The sequence below is a fragment of the Herpailurus yagouaroundi genome, unplaced genomic scaffold (assembly GCF_014898765.1).
Source record: "Herpailurus yagouaroundi ecotype Mexico unplaced genomic scaffold, PumYag 139, whole genome shotgun sequence".
NCBI classification, from domain to species: Eukaryota; Metazoa; Chordata; class Mammalia; order Carnivora; family Felidae; genus Herpailurus; species Herpailurus yagouaroundi.
Window position 1 is genome coordinate 49,163,119 of NW_024412394.1, and position 13,286 is coordinate 49,176,404.

Sequence of the window (13,286 nt, forward strand, 5' to 3'; positions counted from 1 at the left end):
CCTCCCTTTTCTCTTTCACAGCATGGGACCTACACCACATAAGGTTGCTATAAAAAGTAAATGAAATCAAAGACATGTAAAAAGCAGTTAGATGTTACTACTGAATAAGGGGATGTGTTTAAAATCAGTCCAGCAAATCAAAAGGAAATTAGTGAAATGGCAGCAGCTGCTTAAGGTCTCTTCACTTTAGAGACATTATGTGATCAGATGCATTAACTCAAGAATACAAAAAGGAAACCTCTCACCTTTATGGAATTCAAAGGACATTCTCAAAACACTATTTCTTAACTTTATGCCACCAACAGAAACCAAATTTGCTTCAGTAAATATCCGTTTTTCCCGGTCAAGATATATGATTGTCCTGAAATGAGATTTGATAACATAATAAGTAGTATTGGTTATTGGTGAATACTACTTTGCAATCACATCCTCTACCTGCTGAAATCTTGAGAACATCAATCTCCTTCAACCTGCCATTCCTCTCCAGCCCCTGAAAATTCTGGACTAGAGACATGGAGGTGTAGTGATGACAACTGAGTTGGTGGTAGCACGGGGCAGAAGACAGATGGCCTGGAAAAGCTGCACCTAGGAAGACTGCCAGGCCTCACTCTTGCTCTGCCATGATCTGACAAACTGCACTGTGAACTCTTAAAAGTGGCCATTATAAAATTAATCTCTGGTGTTAGAAGTTACCAGGGGAGGAACAAGAGGAGGGGAGACAAGGGGGCCTTTGAGGTGCTAGTTCACATCACATGCATGAGTTCACTTTGTGAAAATTCATCAAAACCAAATATGCTCATTATTAATAACAGTGTACTTTTCTGTAATGCACATTATACCTCATCATAAAATTATTTTTAAAAACCTATTACATTAACACTGATGGCTAATTAAAAAAATACTCTGACTTTTTTTTTCAACGTTTTTATTTATTTATGGGACAGACAGAGACAGAGCATGAACGGGGGAGGGGCAGAGAGAGAGGGAGACACAGAATCGGAAACAGGCTCCAGGCTCCGAGCCATCAGCCCAGAGCCTGACGCGGGGCTCGAACTCACGGACTGTGAGATCGTGACCTGGCTGAAGTCGGACGCTTAACCGACTGCGCCACCCAGGCGCCCCTACTCTGACTCTTGAGAACAAACAGAGGGTTGCTGGAGGGGTTGTGGGAGGGGGGATGGGCTAAATGGGTAAGGGGATCTACTCCTGAAATCATTGTTGCACTAACTTGGATGTAAATTAAAAAATAAATTATTTAATTAAAAAAAATACTCTGGCCATTACATTAAATGTGAGAAAAGACCAGCTTATATCACAATTAAGTAAATTTATATGTTGAGTGTGTGTGTAAGCATGCAGGGGCTACATATCTCTGCAGCATTTGAGGATGGAAAATGATGTGGACACAACACTGAGGATAGGACCTACGAGAAAATGAGCACGTGAAAATGGGAGGAGCTGCCAAGAATCATGAACAGAAAACAATAGAAACATAACTACCCTATGATAAAGGATTAATTGTAACATAAACACAACATTAAAGTTAAGCTAGTACCTCTTAAAGCATCTTGTTAAATTATTAAGAACTTGCAAAATTTATAGGCATTTTGACATCAGAGTCAGAATTACTTCACTGAGCACGGAGCATGATGTGACAGAGTTTAGAAAAGGCATGATCTGGGGGCGCCTGGGTGGCACAGTCGGTTAAGCGTCCGACTTCAGCCAGGTCACGATCTCGCGGTCCGTGAGTTCGAGCCCCGCGTCGGGCTCTGGGCTGATGGCTCGGAGCCTGGAGCCTGTTTCCGATTCTGTGTCTCCCTCTCTCTCTGCCCCTCCCCTGTTCATGCTCTGTCTCTCTCTGTCCCAAAAATAAATAAACGTTAAAAAAAAAAAAAAAAAGAAAAGGCATGATCTGTGAAGCTATGGTGTACAGTGAGGCAAACAGTGCCCAGAATAGCAGGCTTCACCTACTTGTTTGCAACAGACTCTAAAAGGGCAAAGAGCTGCTCAGGCTGATCGGTTTGTGGGTCAAAGTCCATCGAATTTCTAATGATGTCCAAAGCCTGTATATTCCACCGGGGGTCCAAAGGGATCACAAATTCATCTGGTTTAAGAAACAAAAAAAATGAAATTTTGGAGTTAAACTCCTTGCCTAGCAAATTTCAGCTGAAGACTTTTCTTGGTCCTAATTTGATCACATTGAGTCCTGATGGGAAAGACAAAGAACAGGAAAATGCTGGTTTCAGCCCATAATACTAGAAAAGTAAGGTTCAACTGCTTCTACACGATTTCCTTTCTAAATGCAAAATTTCTACTAATCCTGAAAATTCATTCTGCTTTAGGACGAAGGTAGTTCCTGTTACAACATAAGCATTATGACCAATACATTCACCTGCTCAGGTCCCATAGTGGGTCAGAAAAGAATCCATGAGCTTAATCACCCAACCTGTGCTCATTAACAGCAAAAAAACTAACTTACATGGTGGAAAAATGAATGAATATATTTCTCATTGTTTGCTTTCAGTAAGAAAAACAACTCAAGATTATTTCGCTTAAAAGCCAAAAGCCATTTCTTTACAATAACAGACTATGGTGTTCGCTGCTACCTCACACTTCTTTGGCTTAAACTTGACCCTTCTTTTGTAAAGCAGCAGTGCTCAGATCTGACCCCTTTCCAGGGGTTGTGAGAACCCAGGGAAGGGAGGTAAGACAAAACAACGGTAACATTACGTTGAAGATGGCTGGGTAGGTCAGTGGAGCACAAGGTTTAACGGTACCCACCATACAGCAGACTAACAAATGCCTACTGTGAACAGCAAAGTACATGAAAGAGGGAGCGTGTGTTCCAAAGTCCAGGAAGACTACACAATCCAGAGCTACACATTTGAAAAGGAGGACAAAGGCATACCTAGTATGTTCCAATAATGGGCAAATGATATCTGCTTAAAAGGGAACCTGCTATTCTACTCTAGAACTGTGTTCCCAATAACCAAAAATCCCACATACTTGGCAAGCCACGATTTAGTTCAGCCACAACATGACCACTACAGTAGTTTTCCCTGTTTGTTTTCTTCCCAACATTTACCTTGTTAACCTTTAGTGTAGATAAGGTAATTGGTTTAGCACAAAAGCATCATATTTTCTTTTTTGGTCAAAATCAAATGAAGATGGGGTGGGAAATTAAAAGCCTGGTTCTGTCAAAATGTCCCTAATTTCCTTATTCTTTTTAAGAGAGAGAAAGACGTGCGCACGCGTGCAGCAGGGGCAGAGAGAGGAGAGAGAATCCCAAGCAGGCCCCCGCACTGTCAGCGCAGAGCCCGGTGCTGGTCTTAAACCCACGAACTTCAAGATCATGACCTGAGCTGAAACCAAGAGTCGGATGCTTAACTGACTGGGCCACCCATGTGCCCCTAATTCCCGTATTTTTCAAACACAGGCAATGAGTATGAATGATGGGTCCCAAATGAACAAGCAGTTGTGGCTGAGTTGGGACCAGAGACCAGTCTTCCACTCCTGTGTTCTTCCTTCTATGCTTGTATATCATCATCCTCTTTCAAAGACTAAAGGATACAATGGATAGTTTCTAACAAGAAGAGGAATTTGCATCTGGATACTTTGAGTCTTCTAAATATTACTGTTATCACAGTGGTAGTTCTGTCATGTCTTTTTCCATGAACTCAATGGACCAATTTCCTAAACTATGCTGAGAACTCAAAATCAAATCTCATGCAGTACCTGTTATATTTGGTTGTAATATTTTGATGACATTACTGACCCCAGCTGAGAGAGAATTTGAGTAAAAATTCCTAAGTGATGCAGCACTGGCTTCCAAATGAATCTGTATTGATTCTGTGGAGGAAGGAGAAGCACATGTTAGTATCTAAAGTAGGGCTGTCCAGGTAAACTTTTTGTGATGATGGAAAGAAACATCCTATAGTTGCACTGTCAGAGTAGCCACTAGTCACATGTTAGTAAGCACTTGAAATGTGGCCAGTACAACTAAGGACTGGATTAAAAAAAATTTTTTTTTAATGTTTATTTATTTTTGAGAAAGAAAGAGCATGAGCAGGGGAGGGGCAGAGAGAGGGAGACATAGAATCTGAAGCAGGCTCCAGGCTCTGAGCTGTCAACATAGAGCCTGACATGGGGCTCAAACCCATGAACAGAGATCATGACCTGAGCTGAAGTCAGATGCTTAACCAAATGTGCCACCCAGGCACCCCAAAGGACCAGATTTTAGATTTTATTTCATTTTAATTAACTTATATTTACATTTTAGTAGCCATCTGTGGCTAGTAGCTCTCATATAGGACAATGCAGATAAGAATTTATAAATTCTCTATACATTTGTAGACAGATCACATATACCATACCATATACACATCTTCTGGCTAATTTCTCATGGATAGAAAGGTTCATATAAACTCAGTTACTTTAGGCAACAAGGTGTACCAACAAATTCCATGCTCTGTACTTTGCAACCCATGCAATGTTGTTACTGTTGGATTTTTCCTCTTAAAATGAAAGAAGTACAAAGAAATTAAGCATGAAAAATTAGAGCACTGGAATGAAATAAAAGTCTCTTATGCACTTTTAGGGGAAATAATTTACCAAAAGCAACCTTTCCCAGACAGTAATGTTGTGCAGCAATAGTACAGAAGCATGTTAAAAAATAAATAGTGGGGCGCCTGGGTGGCGCAGTTGGTTAAGCGTCCGACTTCAACCAGGTCACGATCTCACGGTCCGTGAGTTCGAGCCCCGCGTCGGGCTCTGGGCTGATGGCTCGGAGCCTGGAGCCTGTTTCCGATTCTGTGTCTCCCTCTCTCTCTGCCCCTCCCCCGTTCATGCTCTGTCTCTCTCTGTCCCAAAAATAAATAAACGTTGAAAAAAAAATTTTTTTAAGAAAAAATAAATAGTAACATAATATAGTACATTTTCTTTTTGGATTTGATAGGTGGAAAGATACTGAAATGAATTACATGGGAGCAAAGTTTCTCTTAGGACACATCTAAGAGCAGATATGTTCCTTAAATTTTTTAACAGTTATACAAACAGTAATGCCAGGTCACAAATTTCTTGCTAGGAGATCTTCCAGATATAATTTTAACAGTGTCCTCACAGAATAACACAGCTGCTGAGGCACAAAAATAGGGTACGGGTAAATATATTCACTTATTACATATACAAAGTAAGCTTTTTGACTCACCAAGCCCCTGTGGTATATTCTTGGCTAAATGATAAAGCCATTTAACTCTGAGCACCCAATCTTGATTGGTTGCCCTTTCTATAAGCAATTTAACAGCCATGGCCAGAACATCTGGTTCATCAATCCAGTAAGTAGCCACTTCGATTGAACTGAATTTCAAGCTCTCAGGGTTAGAGGACTGCATAATTTTCTCCAAGTCTGGTAAGGTAAGAGGCTGAATCCTGAAATTAATTAGAACAGCAAGGCAAAGTCAGTACTAGAATGAACTTACATCTTATATTTCAAAGAACTAGGTAAATAACTTTGCAAACAATGGATCAAAGAGGTAATGGGGAAAAGATTAGTCCCCTTCAAAGGAGGACAAGTAAAACATTATGAAGTGAATAATAAATAGGGAGGAATATTACAATGAACAAGGAAACTATGACAGCTGGGTGATAAATGACCACACAACATTCTGGTCAGACATGTTGTGTCATGACCATTATCATTAAAAAAAAAAAAGCCAAGATGCCAAAGAGATACAACCTCAAGGCTCCACTAACCTGGCCCAGCTGCTGGTTTTCATGCTCATCCTGTTAAGGCAATATACTAAGACTTGTCCATCACTTCGGACTCTAGAGAGGTGAGAATCTTCTGTAGCAAAGATTGCTGAGGGCAGAGAATCTGGCCACAGGCCCATGGCAAGGATGGAGTTACCCCAGGTTTCATGGGCTCGTAGAGAAAAAACATGTTTCTCCAGTAAAGCCTGCACAAGCTGGTAGGAGATAAAAACACGTGGTATATAAGCAACAACATATAAGTGCTAATACCAAAAACTAGCAGAGTAATAATAGTTTTCCAGGCCCCGACAGTTGTTGTCATATTGTAACATACACATCCTTCAATTTTCAACATTACAGGGTAAATTCCACTTTTTCTAATGATAGCTAAGTTTCCAAGAAGTAAATATTGTATTTCACCTATTTACCAGAAAATTACTTGGGATACCAGATCTCTACTAGAAAGTAACTAAAGCAGTCCACTCTCAGTTCATTAAAGTTATCATCAATAGAATTTCCTCCACCTAAATAACGTAGAGTGTTATAACTGAGAAAGCTATTTGCAACATTTCACAGTACCTTTTGGTTTGCTGGTGAATGCTGGGAGCGGACATATGCTTCCCAGCATACTTCAGAAAAGGCTGTGTCTAAACTCAGCCCTCGCTGTAGGCACTGCACAATGAGTAAGGCTGTCTGAATTAAAGTTGAAATAGAGGATGTTGGAGAACCTATAAAGGAAAACATATTGCCATCTATGTATGAGCAACAGATTCTGCAAAATCTCCAATGAAAACAAATAAATTCAACTTCACATCAAGCTTCATTCTACTCAAATTCACCCAGACACTTATTTTAGAAAGGCATCTAAGTGGATATTAGGCTCTCACTAGCACACAATGGACTTGTAGGAACATTTATATTCCTTCCCTAACCTGCGTCTCTCCCTCTCTTTCTGTCAGAAGCACAGTGCAGGAAAGCAACAATTACAAGTATGACAAAGCCTGATCACACATATCCTTAAACCTAAAGTTGACACACAATGAAGGTAGCAGAAAGAGCATGGTCTCATGAAGGACCAAGCACTTTAAAATCCAACAGAACTACTTTCAATTCTCACCTATCATTATTAACTGTTATGCTCTGATGAGTTATTCAACCTCTCTGAGCCCTATCTATAAAATGAAAACATGCCCTGAAGAACTAATGTGAAGAAGACTAAAAAAGCAACTGACATTGTACCTAACACATAATGGTTACTCAATAAGGAGTATCATAATTTTTCAGCATTATCTTTGTTATTATTCTTGCCTACTCCTGTGTATTTGGACATTTAAAAGAAGTAACACCTGGCTGTTTTGAACAAGTCAAAGTTCCCTCTTTATTCTACCTTCAGAAGATTCAATGACCATCCTGAAGATAAGGACAAACTTTACATTAATGTCTAAAGCAGTATTCCTCAAAGAATGGGTCTCTGAATGAATCCATCAGAATTACCTGGGAAACTTCTTTAAAATACTAATTTCTGTGCTTCACTCAGACTTGCTGAACCCACTCCCTTAGGGGGAAGTAGGATACCACCATATCTACATTTTTAAAGACTTTTCAGGTAATTTCTATTTGTATGTACACTAAATTTAAAAACCTCTAGACTAGGGGAGCCTGTGTGGCTCAGTCACTTGAGCGTCCAACTTTGGCTCACGGTTCATGAATTTGAGCCCCCCCCACCTCAGTCCCCCCATAGGACTAACTGCTGTCAGTGCAGAGCCCACTTCAGATCTTCTGCTCCTCTCTCTCTACCCCTCCCGCATTCATGCTTTCTCTCTCAAAAATAAACATTAAAAAAAAAAAAAACAAAAAACCTAGACTAGCAATTAAATGGAATAACACATGAATCTTTTTTTAATTGTTTTTTTTTTTTAATGTTTGTTTATTTTTGAGAGAGACAGAGTGAGAGCAGAGGAGGGGCAGAGAGAGGGAGACACAGAATCCAAAGCAGGCTCCAGGCTCTCAGCATAGAACCTCATGCGAGGCTTGAACTCAGGAGCCATGAGATCATGGCCTGAGCCAAAGTCAGATGCCTAACTCACTGAGCCACCCAGGCACCCCAACACATGAATTTCTTTCTTTCTTTCTTTTTTAAAATTTACATTCAAGTTAGTTACCATATAGTGCAACAATGATTTCAAGAGCAGATTCCTTAATGCCCCTTACCCATTTAGTCCATCCTCCCTCCCACAACCCCTCCAGTAACCATCTGTTTGTTCTCCATATTTAAGAATCTCTTATGTTTTGTCCCCCTCCGTTTTTATATTATTTTTGCTTCCCTTCCCTTATGTTCATCTGTTTTCTCTTAAAGTCCTCATATGAGTGAAGTCATATGATATTTGTCTTTCTTTGACAGACTAATTTCGCTTAGTATAATACCCTCTAGTTCCATCCACGTTGTTGCAAATGGCAAGATTCCATTCATTTTGATTGCCGAGTAATAGTCCATTGTATATATATATATACCACATCTTCTTTATCCATTCATCCATCAATGAACATTTGGGCTCTTTGCATACTTTGGTTATTGTTGATAATGCTGCTATAAACATTGGGGTGCGTGTGCCCCTTCGAAACAGCATATCTGTATCCCTTGGATAAATACCTGGTAGTGCAACTGCTGGGTCATAGGGTAGTTCTATTTTTAATTTTTGAGGAACCTCCATACTGTTTTCCAGAGTGACTGCACCAATTTGCATTCCCACCAGCAGTGCAAAAGAGATCCTCTTTCTCTGCATCCTCGCCAACATCTGTTGTTGCTTGAGTTGTTAAATGTTGGCCATTCTAACAGGTGTGTGGTGGTATCTCATAGTGGTTTTGATTTGTATCTCCTTGATGATGAGTGATGTTGAGCATCTTTTCATGAGTCTGTTAGCCATCTGGATGTCTTCTTTGGAAAAGTGTCTATTCATGTCTTTTGCCCATTTCTTCACTGGATTATTTGTTTTTTGGGTATTGAGTTTGATAAGTTCTTTATAAATTTTGGATACTAACCTCTTATCTGATATGTCGTTTGCAAATATCTTCTTCCATTCCCAGTTGCCTTTGAGTTTTGCTGATTGTTTCCTTCACTGTGCAGAAGCTTTTTATTTTGATGAGTTCATTTTGATAGTTCATTTCTGCTTTTGTTTCCCTTGCCTCCAGAGACGTGTTGAGTAAGAAGTTGCTGCGGCCAAGGTCAAAGGTTTTTGCCTGCTTTCTCCTGGAGGATTGTGATGGCCTCCTGTCTTACATTGAGGTCTTTCATCCATTTTGAGTTTATTTTTGTGTGTGGTCTAAGAAAGTGGTCTAGGTTCATTTTTGTGCATGTTGCCATCCAGTTTTCCCAGCACTACTTGCTGAAGAGACTCTCTTTATTCCATTGGATAGTCTTTCCTGCTTTGTCAAAGATTAGATGGCCATGCATTTGAGGGTCCATTTCTGGGTTTTCTATTCTGATCCACTGATCTGAGTGTCTGTTTTTGTGCCAGAACCATACTGTCTTGATGATTACAGCTTGGTAATACAGCTTGAAGTCCGCATATGAATTTCTATAAGAAAACTCCACAGAGGCTAGAAGTCAATCACCTTACCTACAACAGTACTCTGGATCTCCATGTGCAGAGCCAAGAGGGTGTCACACACACTGTCCCCCACCAACCCAAGGCTGTGCAGGAGAACTTTCAGATCCAGGTTATCTGGGATGTTCCCATCCCCTTCTCCTGAAATGTAGATTTCAAGTCCACGATTCCTCATCGCTCGGGATATTTCTCCATGAACAGGATCCATCGAGAGAAAAAGTCTGGTAATAATAGCAATCCAAAGGAAAAAAAATTAAAATCCCAGTTGCAACCAATGATGAGGCTGCTCAACAACAAGTGGTGAAGGCAGACCGTATATGGCTCCTCTTCAGGGAGCTTATCAAGACGATCTCACTAACTCAAAGTCTGCTACTTTCATCTGTCTTCTATCTTGTAGTGCCAAAATGCATGAATACAGCAAAATCAGTGTCTCTAAACCTATTCACCTTAGAAACTAGTGTTTATCCAGTGCACCTTTAATGGTATCTGAGAACGTTAAAATTCTTACTTTCAGATATTTCCCAAATCAAATAGTGCTAATTCATCATTCTAACTCACCTACAGAGATCAAAAAAGGGAGCAGTGTGCTCTTCTGAAACAATTATCTTCATATATTCAACATCTCTGCCTAGCTATCTAACATCTCCAAAACTAAACAGTGGATTCCCTGTTGACCTTCCCTACATCAAACAAGCTCCAGGGCACCTGGGTGGTTCAGTCAGTTGAGTATCTGACATCAGCTCAGGTCATGATCTCATGGTTAAAGGGTTTGAGCCCCGTGTCAGGCTCTGTGCTGACAGCTCAGAGCCTGGAGCCTGCTTTGGATTCTATGTGTCTCTCTCTGTTCCTTCCCCACTCACAGTCTCTCTCCCTCTCTCTCTCTCTCTCAAAAATAAACAAACATAAAAACAAAACAATAACAAAACCCTGCTCCTTTGCCAGTCTTCCCTTTCTCAGTAAATGGCTCGCATATTTATCCAATTACTCAGGCCAAAAATTTAGGTAAAATCTTTGTTTCCTCGTTTCTCAACCCACATGTCTGATCAGCAAATCCCAACTCATGTTACCCCAGTCTAAGCTATAGTATCTCTTGCTTGAACTATTGCAAAAGGCTTAAGACCATTCCCCCTGCTTCTACCCTTTACCACCAACCCACTACAAAAACCTCAACTATTTTTTTATTTTTTTTTTTAAATTAAGCTTTGTGCCCAATGTGGGGGTTGAACTCACGACCCCCTGAACCAACTGAGCCATCCAAGTGCCCCCTCTTGTTTACTGAGAGTCTGGCAAATAGCAGAGCCTCCATAAATATTTAACTGAATCAATAAATGAGTGAACATATTTATGACTGAATGTATGAATATAATATGTAACAACGTCCTACTGAATGTCCACCTCCACTATTGAGGTGGTCAGATTCTTAATCAGAAACTTAAGAGGCACAAATACCTGAAATTGGGATTTGGTGTTATGGTAGAAGTGGATCCATCTATCATTCCTCTTTCACTAATAGTGAGAACACCTCCAGGTTCCAGCAAAGCATTCAAACGATCCAGCACTGATGGGCTGCATATAGAGACGTCAAATTAAATGGTGGCAGACTGACATCTGCACGCATTCTACTTTCCTTACACAGGCTTCCCACTGATCCTGACCCATGTCCTCCTTCAGCATGGATCACTCCCCCACATAGAATTGTGCTCTCTCTCTCCCCATCTTCTCCCCTTTTCACTCCCCAAGGCACATTGCTCAGAGATTCATACACAGTAAATACCCAAAATACTGTTAAATAAATAAACAAAATTAAGGGAAATGGTTCCATGTTTAACTCTTTTCTCTTTCCCCTTCCATCTTCCCCACTTCCCAACATTATCAAATCAATTTAAAGGCAACTGGGTTTCAATTCAAAACATTCTGAAAAATGCTTCAGGTAGAGAAACCATCAGCCAACCTGGAGTGGCTTCTATTATGCTGTGTACTACGGTAGTTTTATGACGCCGTTTTCGTTATTTTAGAATCAAAGCAATACACTGATACACATTTTCTAATGTCTGCCTTGTAAAAGATCCTCCATTTCAAAAACCTGTACTCAAGAATGACCCTAACAAAAGGAGTTTTGATGTTAAATAAAAAGGTCTACCTCAAAAACTGGAAAAGTAAACAAATTTTGTTAGCCTTCAGTTCACCCCAAAACAGTCATACAGAGCTAAAATCTTGCAGCTAATGACCAACTACCTTTGTTCACCACAGGGATAAGACTACAGAAAATGACTGAGGATACATTTGAGGTTAAGAAAACAACAGGTTCAAAACCCAGAGCTTCCAACTGGGTTTCTACTTTGATAAGCATATCCCAAATTTCAATCTGGTGTTTAAGCAGAATGTCCTTACTTGCAGAAGTTAACATTGTCCATCAAAAGCCAATCTCCAGACTTCAGAGCCCGAACCAACATGCTGTCAACCCATTCAAATGTGCCATGGCTGCGACCACTGGTGGATTGCAGAAGCTTCGCCCCAAAATTTCGGAATTCTTCCACAAGTTTGGCAAACTCTGAAATGTCACAGCCATAGCACTTAATGTCAAAGTAAGGCAATAAAAAGACAACAAAAGAAAAATGAACGAAACCCCCTAAGAGTTTATTAAAATAAAATAGGAAACTTCTGGTCCAAGTTTTTGAAGTTTCATAATAGAGTATATATAAGAAGAGGGTTTTTGTTTTTTGTTTTTTTTTTTAATTTGTTTAAACAAAACAGGTACGAAATTTAGGTCTGGTGGCAGAAAATACTTTTTAATGACTAGGTAGAGGTAACTCAAGGGTGACAGAGACGCAAATAATCTTTGTCATACTTTCTCACATGGCACAAGGAGAATAATGACTCCCATCTATTACTGCATTTTTACCAAATGAAAGGGCATTAAGTTGGCACAATGAAATCAAAGTCATGAAGTCAAAGGTTTCTTTTAGAATGACCATATCACATGATTATAGTAACAACTGGTATTTACTTTCCTAGTGCTTTTTTTTTCTTTTTTTTTAAATGTTTATTTTTGAGAGAGAGACAAAGCATGAGTGGAGGAGGGACAGGGAGCAAGGGAGACACAAAATCCGAAGCAGACTCCAGGTGCTGAGCTGTCAGCACAGAGCCTGACTCGTGAAATGCAAGATCATGACCTGGGCCAAAGTCGGATGCTTAACTGACTGAGCCACCCAGGCATCCATTGCCTAGTACTTTATTTCCCTGGAAACTGCTTTATGACCCTTGTTCATATCACAAAGTATTATGTATTGGACTCCTGCTTCTAGCCATGAGGAAATAATAAGGTTTAGACTTCAGCTCCACTGTTAACAATTTAAAAACTACACAAGAGGGGCACCTGGGTGGCGCAGTCGGTTAAGCGTCCGACTTCAGCCAGGTCACGATCTCGCGGTCCGTGAGTTCGAGCCCCACGTCAGGCTCCGGGCTGATGGCTCAGAGCCTGGAGCCTGTTTCCGATTCTGTGTCTCCCTCTCTCTCTGCCCCTCGCCCGTTCATGCTCTGTCTCTCTCTGTCCCAAAAATAAATAAAAACGTTTAAAAAAATAAAAATAAAAAAAATAAAAACTACACAAGATACACAAACAACTGCTTTCAGACACTGGAGAACAGACAGCAGAGCTCTGTGATACCTGGGGAAAGAAAGCCCTAAAATTGCCCTTGATTTCCACCTGGAAGGAATTTCTGGATTGCAAAGCAAGGAGAGGGAACTCCAATGTACCACAGAGGTCTCACTGATTTGAGGACAGACTGAAATTCAGGAAGGCCAAGCCAATCCAATTACGCTGAAGGGCAGAGTACTCAAGATGAAGGAGCTATTCAAAGAGCTCCAGAAATTTAGATAAGGGCCTCTGGAATCTTTGGCTAAATAAAAAAATCTGCATGTGCTTATAAATGG

At 40.3% G+C, this 13,286-nt stretch overlaps 1 protein-coding gene across 1 annotated transcript in view; it reads right to left on the reverse strand.

Annotated features, from left to right (window-relative positions):
• The window catches only part of MDN1 (midasin AAA ATPase 1), a 174,773-nt gene that overhangs the window by 59,741 nt on the left and 101,746 nt on the right, over nt 1-13,286 (reverse strand). The window contains exons 44-52 of the mRNA XM_040474169.1: nt 11,745-11,904; nt 10,803-10,919; nt 9,366-9,574; nt 6,328-6,476; nt 5,752-5,963; nt 5,207-5,427; nt 3,736-3,849; nt 1,972-2,104; nt 246-361 (exon numbers count right to left, since the gene is read on the reverse strand). Of these exons, the coding sequence (XP_040330103.1) occupies nt 246-361; nt 1,972-2,104; nt 3,736-3,849; nt 5,207-5,427; nt 5,752-5,963; nt 6,328-6,476; nt 9,366-9,574; nt 10,803-10,919; nt 11,745-11,904 (1,431 nt within the window). The remainder of the gene's footprint in view (nt 1-245; nt 362-1,971; nt 2,105-3,735; nt 3,850-5,206; nt 5,428-5,751; nt 5,964-6,327; nt 6,477-9,365; nt 9,575-10,802; nt 10,920-11,744; nt 11,905-13,286) is intronic.